Here is a 12,999-nt window from a genome sequence, read left to right as displayed (position 1 = left end):
AAATAAATAAATTTTAAAGATCTTAAATAAATCCAAATATGATTTACTTATATATTTCTGTCACATCTTCATAAATTTCAAACAGAATATCTCTATAGCTGTCAAGAAGCATAAGTAAAAAAACAAAAACATAATATATATCCCTGTAACATCTTCATTAATTATAGATCCTCCTGTAATACTCCAACGTTATCCTGAAAAGGCTGATTCTGAGGTGAGGAAAGATGGTCACTCCGACCCCTTTTTTCTCTTCACGTCCATTAAACCTTGGCTACACTGCTTCCGAGCCAAGAACGAGTCCCGACGGCCCCTTGGAAGGACTACGGGACAGGCGGACCGGGAACGGGAACATCCCTCTCGGGTCGTCGCCGCGGTCAGAAGAGAAAGCTTCTGCAGGAGCGCAAGAACTTTGATTTCGACTTCCTCTCTGTGCATTGAGTTGACCACATTTAAAAGTAATCTGCTGTGGAATTCTCATGGTTGTGAGTGGCCAATTAAGTCATCGCATGTACTTAGTGGGATCTTTCCGTGTCCTAATAATTGACCATGGTGGAGAGGAACATGCTCTCTCACTCTTTGATTCTGTGAACCAATCCAATAACATGCTATTTATATATTTTGTGTTCGAAGAACAAGTAATCTGATGTACTCTGTGCAATGATTTTTCTGGGGAAGTAATTTAACCCCAGCCGCGACCACTGTGCCTTCCGATCCCCGCCGATCCCGACATGTCACATCACCTTCTTCAACCCATGACTGCAACCGTGTTGGGTTTGGAAGCTCCATCTTCGCTTCCTACCTTGCGGATCATATTATCCTTTGCCTTCTTCTGCGCCACATGTGAACGGTGTGCAGGTCAATGATGTGGGCTGCCTCCACCGCCCAATGTCAAACTTATCGCACGTAAGAAAAGGTTGAGAGTGATACAGTACTTCTCCGTCACCGCTTCTCCTTTCAAAGCCTGAAAAAGCAAATGGCGTATACTGTAGATTTGACAGCGCTAACTTCTGTTGGAACCGAATCTAATCAATAGATCATTACAGCAACCTCCAATAAATCAGTCAAATCCCCTTCCTGTGCCTCCCAGATTAGCCAAATGAGCTAAACTTCTCACCTTCTTCCTCTCCCCCTCCTCTCCACCTCCTGCCGAGCTCTTCTCCGATGAATCCCGGAATCTTACTGAGCCTCAAGGTCTTCTTGATCCTTTCTCTGGTGGAAGACAGACCAGTCCTTGCCGCAACTATTGGGTCTGGGGATTGTCAGCCTCAAAGATGCGGGAATCAGACAATCAAGTACCCTTTCTGGCTCAGCAATAAGCAACCGTCTTATTGTGGCGTTCCTCCGTTCAACGTCACCTGCATCAGCAGCGGCGGCCAAGCCGAAACCCTTTCTTTTAACGTTTTTGACGGTTTATATCATGTCAAGAACATCTTCTACGAGAACAAGTCGGTTCAGATCACTGCCGCCGGATTCGAAGATGATCGGTGCCTGTTACCAACCTTCAACATCACTTCCGGCCTCTACCCCTTCGACCTCAGCTCCGCCAACAAGCGCATCTTCTTCCTCTCCAATTGCTCGAGCTCGATGAATCTATCTGCCTTCCAAAACATATCTTGTGCTGCTGATGGAGGACTGACCTACTTCGGCGGTGAGTACAATGGCTCGGGCAAGCTGAACTTTTCCGGTGGAGTATGTAAGCTGTTTGTGGTGCCGGTGGTGGGTTACATCGATGTGGGCATCGATGTAAACTACTCTGCACTGCTGAGGACTGGGTGGTTGCTGAATTGGACGGCGCCGGATTGTACAGAGTGCAGTGACAGCGGCGGCCAATGTGGGTTCAATGACACGACATCAAAATTCATGTGCATCTGCCCTGACCGAGTCCATACAAGGAAATGTGGTGAGTATGTAGCTTTAATCCAAGTACTTCTATTGTATTTAGATATCAGTTGCAGGAATTTGAAGCATAAGATGTAGTCAGATCATTAGAACATAACTGATTAATCTTCTCTGAATTGAAACCACACAGAGAGGTTATTGTTTGTGTTTGTGATACCAAGTGCTGGAATTTGTTCATGCTCTTCCAAGATTAGACAAATCTGAATATGTTCTTATAGCCTCCGGTAACATCAGAATATAACTGATTAATTGTCTCTAAATTGAAACCACACAGAGATGTTATTGTTTGTGTATGTATTTCCAAGTTCTGAAATTTGTTCATTCTCTTCCAAGATTAGACAAATCTGAATATGTTCTTGTGGTCTCTGGCAACAACAGGTCTTCGATCATGCTATAAGGATATATTCATAACATAAAATAGTAATTCGCATGTTTTGGTTCAAGTGTCCAGATTTCTTTTGTGAACTGGTTGCTTACTCCCTAACGCATCAATCAGTCTAATGTGAAGGCTTTGGGGCTCCATTTTCCTGATTTTGACTAAAACTTTATGCTGCTGACTTTGCTAAATATACTACTCAAAGTCTTTAAGTTACTGGTGAATCTGAATTGCAATTCTCGACTTCAGCTCCTGGATTTCATACAGAGGTCATGACATCCTGAGACATACTTCAGGTTTTTTCTGGTCCTTAGAGATGGGTCTCATTGGTTCATAATGAAATAGTTAGAGAAGTATTGTATGCAACTTGTTTTAATGTTCATAGGACATATGAGTTCCTCAAATCATTCTCTGATTCAATATATAGAGCCAAAATTTCATGTCACTATGAACTTCTATTTTACTGCTTTTTTTCTTTACTGAAAATGGTTTTCTATTTGGCTATGTTGTTCCATATTATTTCATACAATGAAATTTCATTGGAATTCATTAGGAAAAGTTTTTGGGTCTGAAAACATCAAACATAAGTTTTGCTACATTCATCGAACAGAAGTGAGAGACTTTCTCTTAAGTTTTCCTTATAATGAGTCAGAGATAACTATAGCAGTTACAGAAGTTCCTTCCACTTCATTTACTTTTATAGCAGTCACATAGGTTAACTATGTAGCATGTTGTATTATTTGTTTCTTGTCGAATCCCAATTTGGATTGGCCAATATAACTGTGGTTAAAGGTTTTGTGGACATATCATGGACATAGATTTGATAGTTTTTAGGTCATGGCCTGCAACCCTGTTTTTTCTTTGTGAGATGTCTCACCTTTAAATATTAGGGGCCTTTCTTCACAAACATCATGTTTTTAGTGTGTGCCGAAAGGTTCACTAAATTGATGCATCATGCATTTAAATGGCTCTTGTAGCCTCTGAGAGGTATTGGGCCACCTAAAAGGACGACGACTATTTGTGGCCTTTATCTGAGCTCTTATTATTTATCACTTTTTTTTATCCTTTTAAATCTTGTTGTCCCTATATGCTCATAAACTTCAAGCATTCTCACAAAGAATGTTATCACATTATCTTGGACAAGTTCAAGCACTATGCTCTTTGGAAACATACACACTTTGCATACATTTTGATGCATCCACGAAGCTACAGAGTACTTGCTATTCAACCTCTAAACCCTCTGGCTTTGCTCCAAGTTGTCATTAAATGAAGAGCAGGTGATATCCTGTTGTAATTACAGTGTCAGATGCCATGCAAACAGGATAAGAAAAACTGTATTCTGTCTTTATTTAGTACCATTGTATGAGCAAAATGTTTTGTGTCTTTTGTTTGGATTACAAGACCTTCGTCTTAAAAATTAAACTTTTACCTGCATATATTAGTCCAGTTTTTGGGTTGTAATAATTGATCTCTTATCTAGTTCATATAAGTTGTAAATTATTTTGTGGTCTATGACAGAGATTGTTCCTGATGTTGCAGCTCATTCAAGGAGGACAAAGCATATAATTATAGGTAAGAAACACTCCTCTCAACCCTGCCATTGATTTTCGCTAGCTTCCATATCCTTCTACTTGTAGGAGTATGATTAACAGATAAGTCATTTTCTTGATTAGTAAGAATATGATCCTGTACAGCTTAAAGATTGTTTAGAAACACATCATCAACTGCTTAGGGCACCAATAAACTCATACTGATAAACAATGGCAAAGAGCTGATGTCTCATGCTTGAATGGCATCCAAATCTAGTCCTGTCAAAAGGTAGAATGTCATTGAACTGATATAGATCTCTTCCTAGCCCTGTGTGCTTTAATCATAATCCTTCGAAGTTAAAACTATTCAATATTCCTGACTTTCTACTTGAAGAAACAGACAAAAAAGATAAAGGAAAGTGATGCGATGGTCACATATTCAGAATGGAAGCTCATATTCTGTTGAACGAAAAATTACTTGGCTTATACAGAAAAAAGAAGTGTTTTTGTTGGAGTATCACTTGACTTTTAATCGTTGATATCAGAGTGTTGCGACATCTTGACTACATATTAGGCTTCAACAACAGTCGTCAATGCTATTCTACAATTCCTTTTGCTAAATGTTAATCACGTTTCAATTTTCTTGTACAGGTGTTTCTGTCTCAGCTGGTTTCCTTGCTCTAGCATGTGCCGTGGGCTTTCTCATTTACCAGTACAAGAAAAGGAAAATGAACTCCACATCCTCCAAGTTTCTCACTAGAAATGCCTCTTCTTCACATATGAACACCGAAGTGGGTGCCCATTTCCAGACTCACCTCTTCTCCTATGGCGAACTTATGGCAGCTACCGACTGCTTTGACACCTCGAGAGAACTTGGTGATGGAGGTTTTGGCACTGTGTATAAAGGTACAAAAAAAATGTTCTGAATTTGCTAAACATACCAATTTCACCATCTACCTGATATCTCATTGTATCACTGTCCTGCTTGAATACAATTTCAGTTAAGATTGTTTTCTGCTCTTCAGGCAAACTTCGAGATGGTCGAACAGTTGCAGTGAAGCGACTGTATGAGAGAAACTATAAGCGGGTCGAGCAGTTCATGAATGAGGTTGAGATCCTCTCCCTTCTTCGTCACCAGAACCTTGTTAGCCTCTACGGCTGCACCTCCCACCGCAGTCGTGAGCTCCTCCTCGTTTATGAGTTTGTGCCAAATGGCACCGTTGCAGACCATCTCCATGGCAGCCGTGCCAGTGAGCGAATCCTAACATGGCCTATGCGTCTGAACATAGCCATTGAGACAGCTGATGCTCTTGCATACCTCCATGCTGTTGACCCACCTATCATACACCGCGATGTCAAGACCAACAACATTCTACTGGACAGCAGCTTCCACGTAAAAGTTGCAGATTTTGGGCTCTCACGTCTCTTTCCGGTCAATGCTACGCATGTGTCCACTGCTCCACAGGGCACACCGGGGTACGTAGACCCCGAGTACCATCAGTGTTTCCAGCTTACGGACAAGAGCGATGTTTATAGCTTTGGCGTGGTGCTGGTTGAGCTTATATCATCGAAACAAGCCATCGATATCACCAGGCAGCGGAGTGAGATCCATTTGGCCAACATGGCAATTACTAAGATCCAGAACCATGAATTAGAAGACCTGGTGGATCCAGAGCTCTGTTGTCCATCCGATGAGGTGACGAAGATGATGATCACCATGGTGGCAGAATTGGCATTCAGGTGTTTGCAATCAGATGGGGACATGAGGCCACCAATCAAGGAGGTCCTCGAGGGGTTGAGAGCGATCGAGAGTAAGACATACAAGACCGATAAGAAGGAGAAAAATGATGTTTGGACACAGGATGATGCTACTGGGGTACGGAACATTGCAGTGTTCTCTCCTGATTGTGTCACAGGCAAGTGGGTGAGTCAATCTACTACACCAAACACCAGTCAATAAAACAAGTTTTATGGTTGTTCATATGGCACAACAATCTTTTCAAACATCCAGAAAAAAGAATATTATTTTTGAAGGTAAGTGATGTACATAGTAAATGGAGTTTCTGCGTACCATTCCCACATAATTTGTGGACCTGTATGCACTCTCAGTGCTTCTCTAACAAATTAGTGGAGATGCTTAAGGTGTGTGCTTCAGCTAAGTGATCATTCATCATCTGAGTTCATATTCTCAGTTGCAACTCTGTCAGCACATTGTGAAGCATAACACTATCAGTTACTTGCGGGCCGAAAGCATGAATGCCAGTTGTTCCCACGAGGAAGAAAAACCATCATGAAAGAACAGAAACATATTGAAAGCATAGCTTCTGATTTAGCCATGAGTAATGAGGAAGGAAGACCTGAACTTGTAAGAAGAACATGTTTTGTTAGAATCAGCTGTGGACTGCCTAATCTGAGAAGCCTGAAAGTTCCAGAGTGTCTACATTTTATTCCAAATGGTTGAAGAGTTTGATCTTTTTATGTTGGAGTCTTTGAAACCCTAGACATGAATCTATGTCTGACCTCAAATGCATCTCTAGCCAAATTTCACAGTAAGCCTAACATGTGTTGACTTTTTCTGCTAATTCTCATGCATAATTGAGATGATGATACTCTTGTGAACTTAAACCATCACTTTTCAGTTCTATCAAGTTGCCTATATATATATTTCCCTAACAAAGGCCTCTTGAACAATTTAGGAGCAAGATATTGATCATAGCTTTAATCGTATATCGGTTAATATGTCGGATCTCATGAATATGGAGCTTACTGGAATTATAGAACACACAGTAGACATTGACAGCAAACTCTCACCAAAAAAATTTCCCATACCCCAATCTTTGACCACACTGTTAATTTCTCCATCACTATGGTTAAATGAAACTGCAGTGTTCCCATACAACTCCTCACATCTTCCAAACAATGATGGCCACCTGCACCATGACTCAGAAGCTCATTCAATGAGCAGTGTCACTCTCTCAATGATGGTGTTAGTCAACCTCTTCTAGCCACCTCCATGAGAGCTTCCTGAAAAGCCATTAAAGAAACATAGCTTGTATCAGTCCTAACAACAAAATCCAATGCCTCTTTTTCTTTCCAACTAGTCTCAGTCTTCAGCAATGGTTTAGACCACCAAGAAGAGGTAGGTGGGAAGATATCTGCTGCTTTTCTAGGTTAAACCTACTCTCTGAACTTTTCACTGTCAACAATGTGGGCATGAGTCTCCAACCTTTGTTTCAAGTGTAGGAGGAGCTGCACAGACCCTTAAAAACTCCACCAAACATGGATCAGGGGAACCAGCCAAGCATGAGGGTTCATTTTACCCAAGGCAGAGAGAGAGAGAGAGAGAGCAGAGCAACATGACAACAAACTAAAGCTCCAATGGCACTCACCACCTTAAAGTGCCTTGAGTAGGGCTAAAGTCACTTCACATGCCAAATCTCTGCATGTAGCTTCTGCAACACAAGAAAAGTGTTCCTAGCGTCAGATCTCATCAGAGAATGACCAAACATTTGCCCCATTGGTGTGTGGGTCATATGAAGCATATATGTCACATGAATCAATTAATTATTCATCAAATAATCTACACTGGTCAAGAATGAAAATTAACCCCCCAAAAAAAAAGTACAGACCATGATGGTCCTCATGTCACTCTCATGGACCTATCAATGGCCAAGTCGGCCCTCAAAGCCGTGGACTTTCTTCCGATCCGATCTGATTCGATTCGATCCGTTACCAGTTGGTATCATCTTTATATATATATATATATATATATATATATATGTATATATATATATTCTGAAATATATTATTTTTAATCTGCAGAATTAAGAATTAGGGAGCGAAATTGGAATTAGGAAGAGGGGAGAGAAGAGAAGAGAAGGGAAAGAAGAGAGAGGAATAAGAGTTGTGAGCTGGTTATGTTGGAGTACGAGGTGAGGGTTGCTTTCTCTGCATCCCAAGATCCGAATTCCTTTCTTCCTCGAAAGATGCACAGTCCAATCTCATGATTCCAATCCCACCCATTGCGTTCATCGGGTCATTATTGCGCCATGGTAACTGTCTCCCCGGGAACCGAGACGGCCGCTCTCGCTCCCCCTTACACCCCCTTCCAATCCCCTTCTTTTGAAGGTATGTGATGATGAAGAAGAAGAGTACGTGAAGAAGAAGAAGAAAAGAGGAGACTTGCTGTTTCTAGGACGAGAATGGCGACGCTTCAGAAGTTTAAGCTGCTCGCGACGCAGTGCGCGGCGCCGGCCGCCAGCCCGTCGAGAAGCCCCGGCCCCGCCGCGGCAATCGCCCCCTCCAGCCCCGCTTTCCGGTTGCGCCGCCGGAGGAGCCTCAGGACGCTCCTCGGCCGGGCGTCGTCCCGTCGGGCCGCGGCCGCGGTCCCCGGGAAGCCGCCCCCGGCGCCGGATCGCCCGTCGGAGAAGCGGGCCTTGTTGAGCCACTCGCTCGCGGATCTGTTCGTCTCCTCGCCCCCGCCGGGTGGAGCGGAAGGAGGGCACGAGTCCGCCGCCGGAGCCGTGCGGAGGTTCGGGTTCGACATCCTCGCCGCCGGGGGTAGAGCCGGCGGGGGACCCAGGTTTGGGTCTCGCGGCTTGAGGTACCGGTTGCTGCGGCGGACCTGGCGGCCGGTGCTCGTCGCCATTCCCGAGTGAGCGAGCGATCCAAAAAACTTGCTCTCGTTGGGGATAATAAGAGAGTTCAAGCTGTAGGTACTGTTGTAACTTGCGTTCACTGTGTGTTCATGGGAAGGTGGACACTGCATGAGTTGATCTATAACCAGTATTCATCTTCTACATCCTCTTTATCTTCGCTTCTCTTTCTTTTCATAAATGGAGAATGATTTCAGGCTACAACATCCTAAAGGTCATAAAATTCTGAGTTTTCTGTCAGAACCAATGCCTTCCATCACTAGGAAAACATCAATTGCTTCACCTGCCAACACCAGCTCAGTGCAAGTTGAAATGGTGATGTGTTAGATCATGAGTTCATCGTGTTCTGCTCTGCTATTGTCAGAACAAGCTTGCTGAAGGAGAAGCTAGCTAAAGACTAGATTGATGCACAAAAGAGTTTCCTACCAAGTCTTCTGCTTGTTCTGTTTTCTGTCATCATCCAGCTTACTGTACTTGCTTGTGTCTCGTGCCAAATGACTGAAGATAAAATGAAGAAGGCAGGGACCAAAGATAAGTGAGTGGCATTCATTGTCCTCCAATGCATGTAGAGGAACTAACAATTGTGAAGAAGGTGTTCGCCTTGCAGTTCAAGTTTATCCGCTTGCTCACCCTGTTCAAGGCCAAGGAGGTGGTGGCTTTCGCTGCAGTTCACATGGCAAAAAGGGACAGTAAAGTGATGCTACTTCCTGATGTCAATAGAGACAGGGAGAATCAAGAGCAGAAGGATCCAATCTACCATTTTGCCCATCGCCACCAGTTGCCTCCAAGAAAAGATGCGTTGGGTGAGCGGCACAAATCAGTAAGCTTGACACCTCGCTTTTTACCTTCTCAGTCACTTGTCCTGCACTGCACTGCACCTTCACAGTGATATATACGCCATGGAGAAGCCTCTTTCTTCTTTTTACATCACCAGCAGTATCTGAGCACTCTTTACAGCCTTGTGAGAGAGTCATACTTTTATTACCTCCTCACCAACCTTTCAAATCCATGCACAATATGATGTGAAAAATGAATCAGATAATGAGAAAAAGAGCTCCACAGATAGTAACATGAAATAAAAAGCTGGGAAAGATACTTGTAGATATGTGGACAGAAATGAGCACATGAACATTAGAAAGCAAAGGGACAAGATGAATAGACAGCAGGAAGAGAGAACCAATTGAGTCTTTTTCTTTCATATGGAATCAGCTTTCATAAAGTCTATCAGATACAGCAGTGCTTTGAATATCCATGAAAGAAAACCAACACAGACAGCCAGTCAGCAATTTTTTGTGAACATTGGTGAGTGATGCCATACACTGCAGCTCATTTGAATGCCTTTTTGGCTCCTGTGGGGTTCCAGATCATGATTCTTTCAACTATTTGGATATCAAGTTCCAGACTGAATTTTTTCTGTGACTATACAGTTATCAAAGAAGTTCAAACTCCTGCTTAGAGTGTGGATTTTGTGACCATATGCATGTATGTAACTGTGTCCAGCTTCATTTGGATAAATAATTTGGTCAGGTGATGTCTGAGCCCAATTTGTTGTTGTGGGGAGAAGGATGCAGAACAGTGTTTATGGCTATCCAAAATGACATTTCCCCTGAGCTTGGTGAGATAAAAGAGTATCATTTCTTCATGTAGCATTTGTTCCACCAATTCATATTTACTGAAGAAAACTTTTACTTATCACAGGCTAGGCAGGAGCCACATTTGATTCCCATAAAATCTCAAGTTGTGTGCATGTTGTTGTCATTTTAGATGGGCAATGTCCTAATGGAGGTCCACTGTTCAACTATGTCATCCTCCAACAACCTCTTTATTCCTTCTTCCACACTGCTTTTTGTACCCCTGATTTGATTCCCAAGTTGGTGGTGGATTGATCTTTCTTTTTCTTATCCAGTCTATTGGTGAATAGTCTTGTTTTAATGTCTTTTTCATGTTCTACTGTGGCTTGCTCTTTTTATCCTTAAATGTCAATTGCCAACTATATTTTTCTAGTAGAAGATTTAAACCTGAAATGTTTGTCTTTTGATTGGTTAGACTGAAGGGATCTTCACAAGATTATATAGCAGCTCATTCTACCCTCTCTCATGGAAATATAGAATGTCATAAGCATAGATAAACCTTTTTTTCTATTGTGTTTCAGAAAAAAAAAAAAAAAGATGAATTTTTTTTTCTTTTAACTCGATTTTTAGTCATGCATAATAGAGTATCATTTGCCAAAATGAAGAAAATGATTTATAATTGCATTGCATCAAAATTATTTTAGAAATTTTACTATTACAAGTTCATGGTATGATTCTTATTTTGTAAATTGATAATCATGTTTAGCATTAAGCTGTCTACACCAATCCTCCCTAAATCCTCAAGCATTAAACCATTATATATATATATATATATATATATATATATATATATATAAAATAAAATTTATATCATCTTATACTTATTTATTATTATATTCTATTTACTACTTTATAAATTAACTTATATAATGTTAGGTTACGTCGGTCCCAAGCTTTAATGAAAAAGATGGATGATTATATTAGGTCATTAATAACCAACCTAAAATTATATCATATATCATGAACTTAGATCTTAATGGATCTCGATATAAAATTAGGTTGTCACTGATTCGTGAGATAAGAATTCTCTCGTTATAATGTCGAAAGTAAATAAGAATTCTCTCGTTATTTTGGATCAAGAATAAAAAAGTTAATACAAGAACAAAGAGTTAAATTAGCAACTTGAAATATATAAATACTTTTAAGGAATTGATTAGAATTGATAAATATTATAATCAAAAAAAGAATACATATTATTTGCTTACAAGATTAAAATACTAGATTTAAAATTTGATATATCAAAAAATCAAACACCAAAATGATATAGAAATTATTACCGGGATTTAATGCTACAGATATAAAAAGATTTAGAGATAAAATTATAATTCTAGAATTTATGAAAAGATAAAATAATTTGAATGTCATTTATGCCACTCAAGTCGGGTTGGATAATCAAATCAAAATAGAGTTTTGGGAAAACTTAGATGATTCATTCAAGGAATCTCTATAATTTAAAATTTTATAATTAGAGGATATTTAAATCATCATATAGGAAAAACATATGGTGAATATAAAGAGGTGTATTGGGGCATTGGTTATGGGGAAAAAATAAAGATGATGATATATTTTTTTAATATATAATTTTGTATAACCTTATATTATAAATATTCACCTTAAGAAGAGAGATGAACATTTAATTATTTATAAAAGTGAATATAACTATAATCAAATAGACTTTTATTTTACTAGAAATATCGATAAAACTATTTGTAAGAATTATAAAATTATACCCGGAGAAAAAATCAATATATGTTAATAGTATTAGATATTTACTGTAAAAAATAGAAGAAGAAAAAATAATAGAAAAATTTACTATGACTAAATGATAATTTTAAAGATGATAATGTAAATATTTTTAAGAATACATAAAAAAAAGAGATGAGTTGGAACTTGGACGAAGAGAGGTAAAGAAAGACTTAAAAATTTTTAATAGGGAATACAAATAAAAATTTAAGTACTCTAAATTTTATTAATATATAATTTTTTATAAATCTTAATGACGATAAAGGATTTATAATCAATTCTAAATAATTGAGACTTGGTTGTTGTTATTGTAATAAGTAATAGTAATAATATATAATGTTAGGTGGGATGCTAAAATTACAAAATGACACTCTTTTAACTTACAAATAGACATAAGAAAAAATCAAATCATAGATTAATAACGTATGCTAGTGATTCAAATTTAAATATCTTTAGTCATTAGAATAAACAATGATGGAAAAAAAATCATAAGCACAACGGAGAAGAATTAAGACATTGCAGTCTTTTATTGTCATATCTTCGACCTTCACGATGATAGCTGTGATAGAATCGATGAGATTAACATATTAATAGGGTTCGTTTATATTTATGCTGAACATATTTAACCCTACAAAATATAAACGCTTACTGTTAAATAGAGACCTTATAATAAATCATAGAGTATGTTTTGGATATTCTTAATTTTTATTTACTTAACACGATTTGGAGAGATTAAAATTTGGATGGTATCTTTTTACAGAAAACAGAAATTAAGCTCATAGTAAAAGAATTTATCTAAAGAAAAATAGATATCAGAAAATTCTTTATTTTTATTTGGAATGATAATTAAAAGTGAGAATGGAGGTAAATAGTGATATGTAGAAAGAATATATTATTAATCATGATGAATATTTATTTATTTATGGCCATCACATCTATGCGAATATCCACGTTGGATGGGTAAGAACGTTATGGCGCCCTTTTGAACATCGAACGTACCTTTTCTCAACCAGTTTTGCTTAGTTTAAGTTGGGACCCATAGTTGGCCCACTTTATGTCCAATGATCAGCAGGTAGCTTTCGGGGGCTCGGGTTGGCGTCGGGCTTCCTCATCGACAGAATAAACCCTTTAAAGAGCGGGGGGGGAGGGGGGAGGGGGAAGGAATA

At 39.3% G+C, this 12,999-nt stretch overlaps 2 protein-coding genes across 3 annotated transcripts; both read left to right on the top strand.

Annotated features, from left to right (window-relative positions):
- The first annotated feature begins 1,015 nt into the window (after window positions 1–1,015).
- LOC103990041 (LEAF RUST 10 DISEASE-RESISTANCE LOCUS RECEPTOR-LIKE PROTEIN KINASE-like 1.2) lies at window positions 1,016–6,251 on the top strand. Of its 2 annotated transcripts, none has more exons than XM_009409075.3 (4): window positions 1,016–1,900; window positions 3,815–3,847; window positions 4,456–4,710; window positions 4,830–6,251. In XM_009409075.3, exons 1-4 carry the CDS (start codon window positions 1,162–1,164, stop codon window positions 5,762–5,764), a joined length of 1,962 nt encoding a protein of 653 aa, XP_009407350.2. In that variant the 5' UTR covers window positions 1,016–1,161; the 3' UTR covers window positions 5,765–6,251. The 2 variants fall into 2 exon arrangements, with proteins under 2 accessions (XP_009407350.2, XP_009407341.2); XM_009409066.3 differs by having other exon boundaries at window positions 3,794–3,847.
- Window positions 6,252–7,613: 1,362 nt separating this feature from the next.
- Window positions 7,614–10,433, top strand: LOC135598086 (uncharacterized). Its single transcript, XM_065091612.1, has one exon. The coding sequence runs from the start codon at window positions 8,007–8,009 to the stop codon at window positions 8,460–8,462; it is 456 nt and encodes a 151-aa protein (XP_064947684.1). The 5' UTR covers window positions 7,614–8,006; the 3' UTR covers window positions 8,463–10,433.
- The last annotated feature ends 2,566 nt before the right edge of the window (window positions 10,434–12,999 follow it).

This window comes from Musa acuminata, chromosome BXJ2-1 (assembly GCF_036884655.1).
Source record: "Musa acuminata AAA Group cultivar baxijiao chromosome BXJ2-1, Cavendish_Baxijiao_AAA, whole genome shotgun sequence".
NCBI lineage: Eukaryota > Viridiplantae > Streptophyta > Magnoliopsida > Zingiberales > Musaceae > Musa > Musa acuminata.
The sequence above is the reverse complement of the archived record's forward strand: the minus strand, read 5'-3'. Positions and strand labels throughout refer to the sequence as shown.

Coding starts and splice junctions, on each gene's coding strand:
- LOC103990041 (XM_009409066.3), top strand. CDS start 1,162: ATGAATCCCGGAATCTTACTGAGCCTCAAGGTCTTCTTGATCCTTTCT. Junction 1,901..3,793: donor AGTCCATACAAGGAAATGTG/GTGAGTATGTAG, acceptor GGTCTATGACAG/AGATTGTTCCTGATGTTGCA. Junction 3,848..4,455: donor GACAAAGCATATAATTATAG/GTAAGAAACACT, acceptor TTTCTTGTACAG/GTGTTTCTGTCTCAGCTGGT.
- LOC135598086 (XM_065091612.1), top strand. CDS start 8,007: ATGGCGACGCTTCAGAAGTTTAAGCTGCTCGCGACGCAGTGCGCGGCG.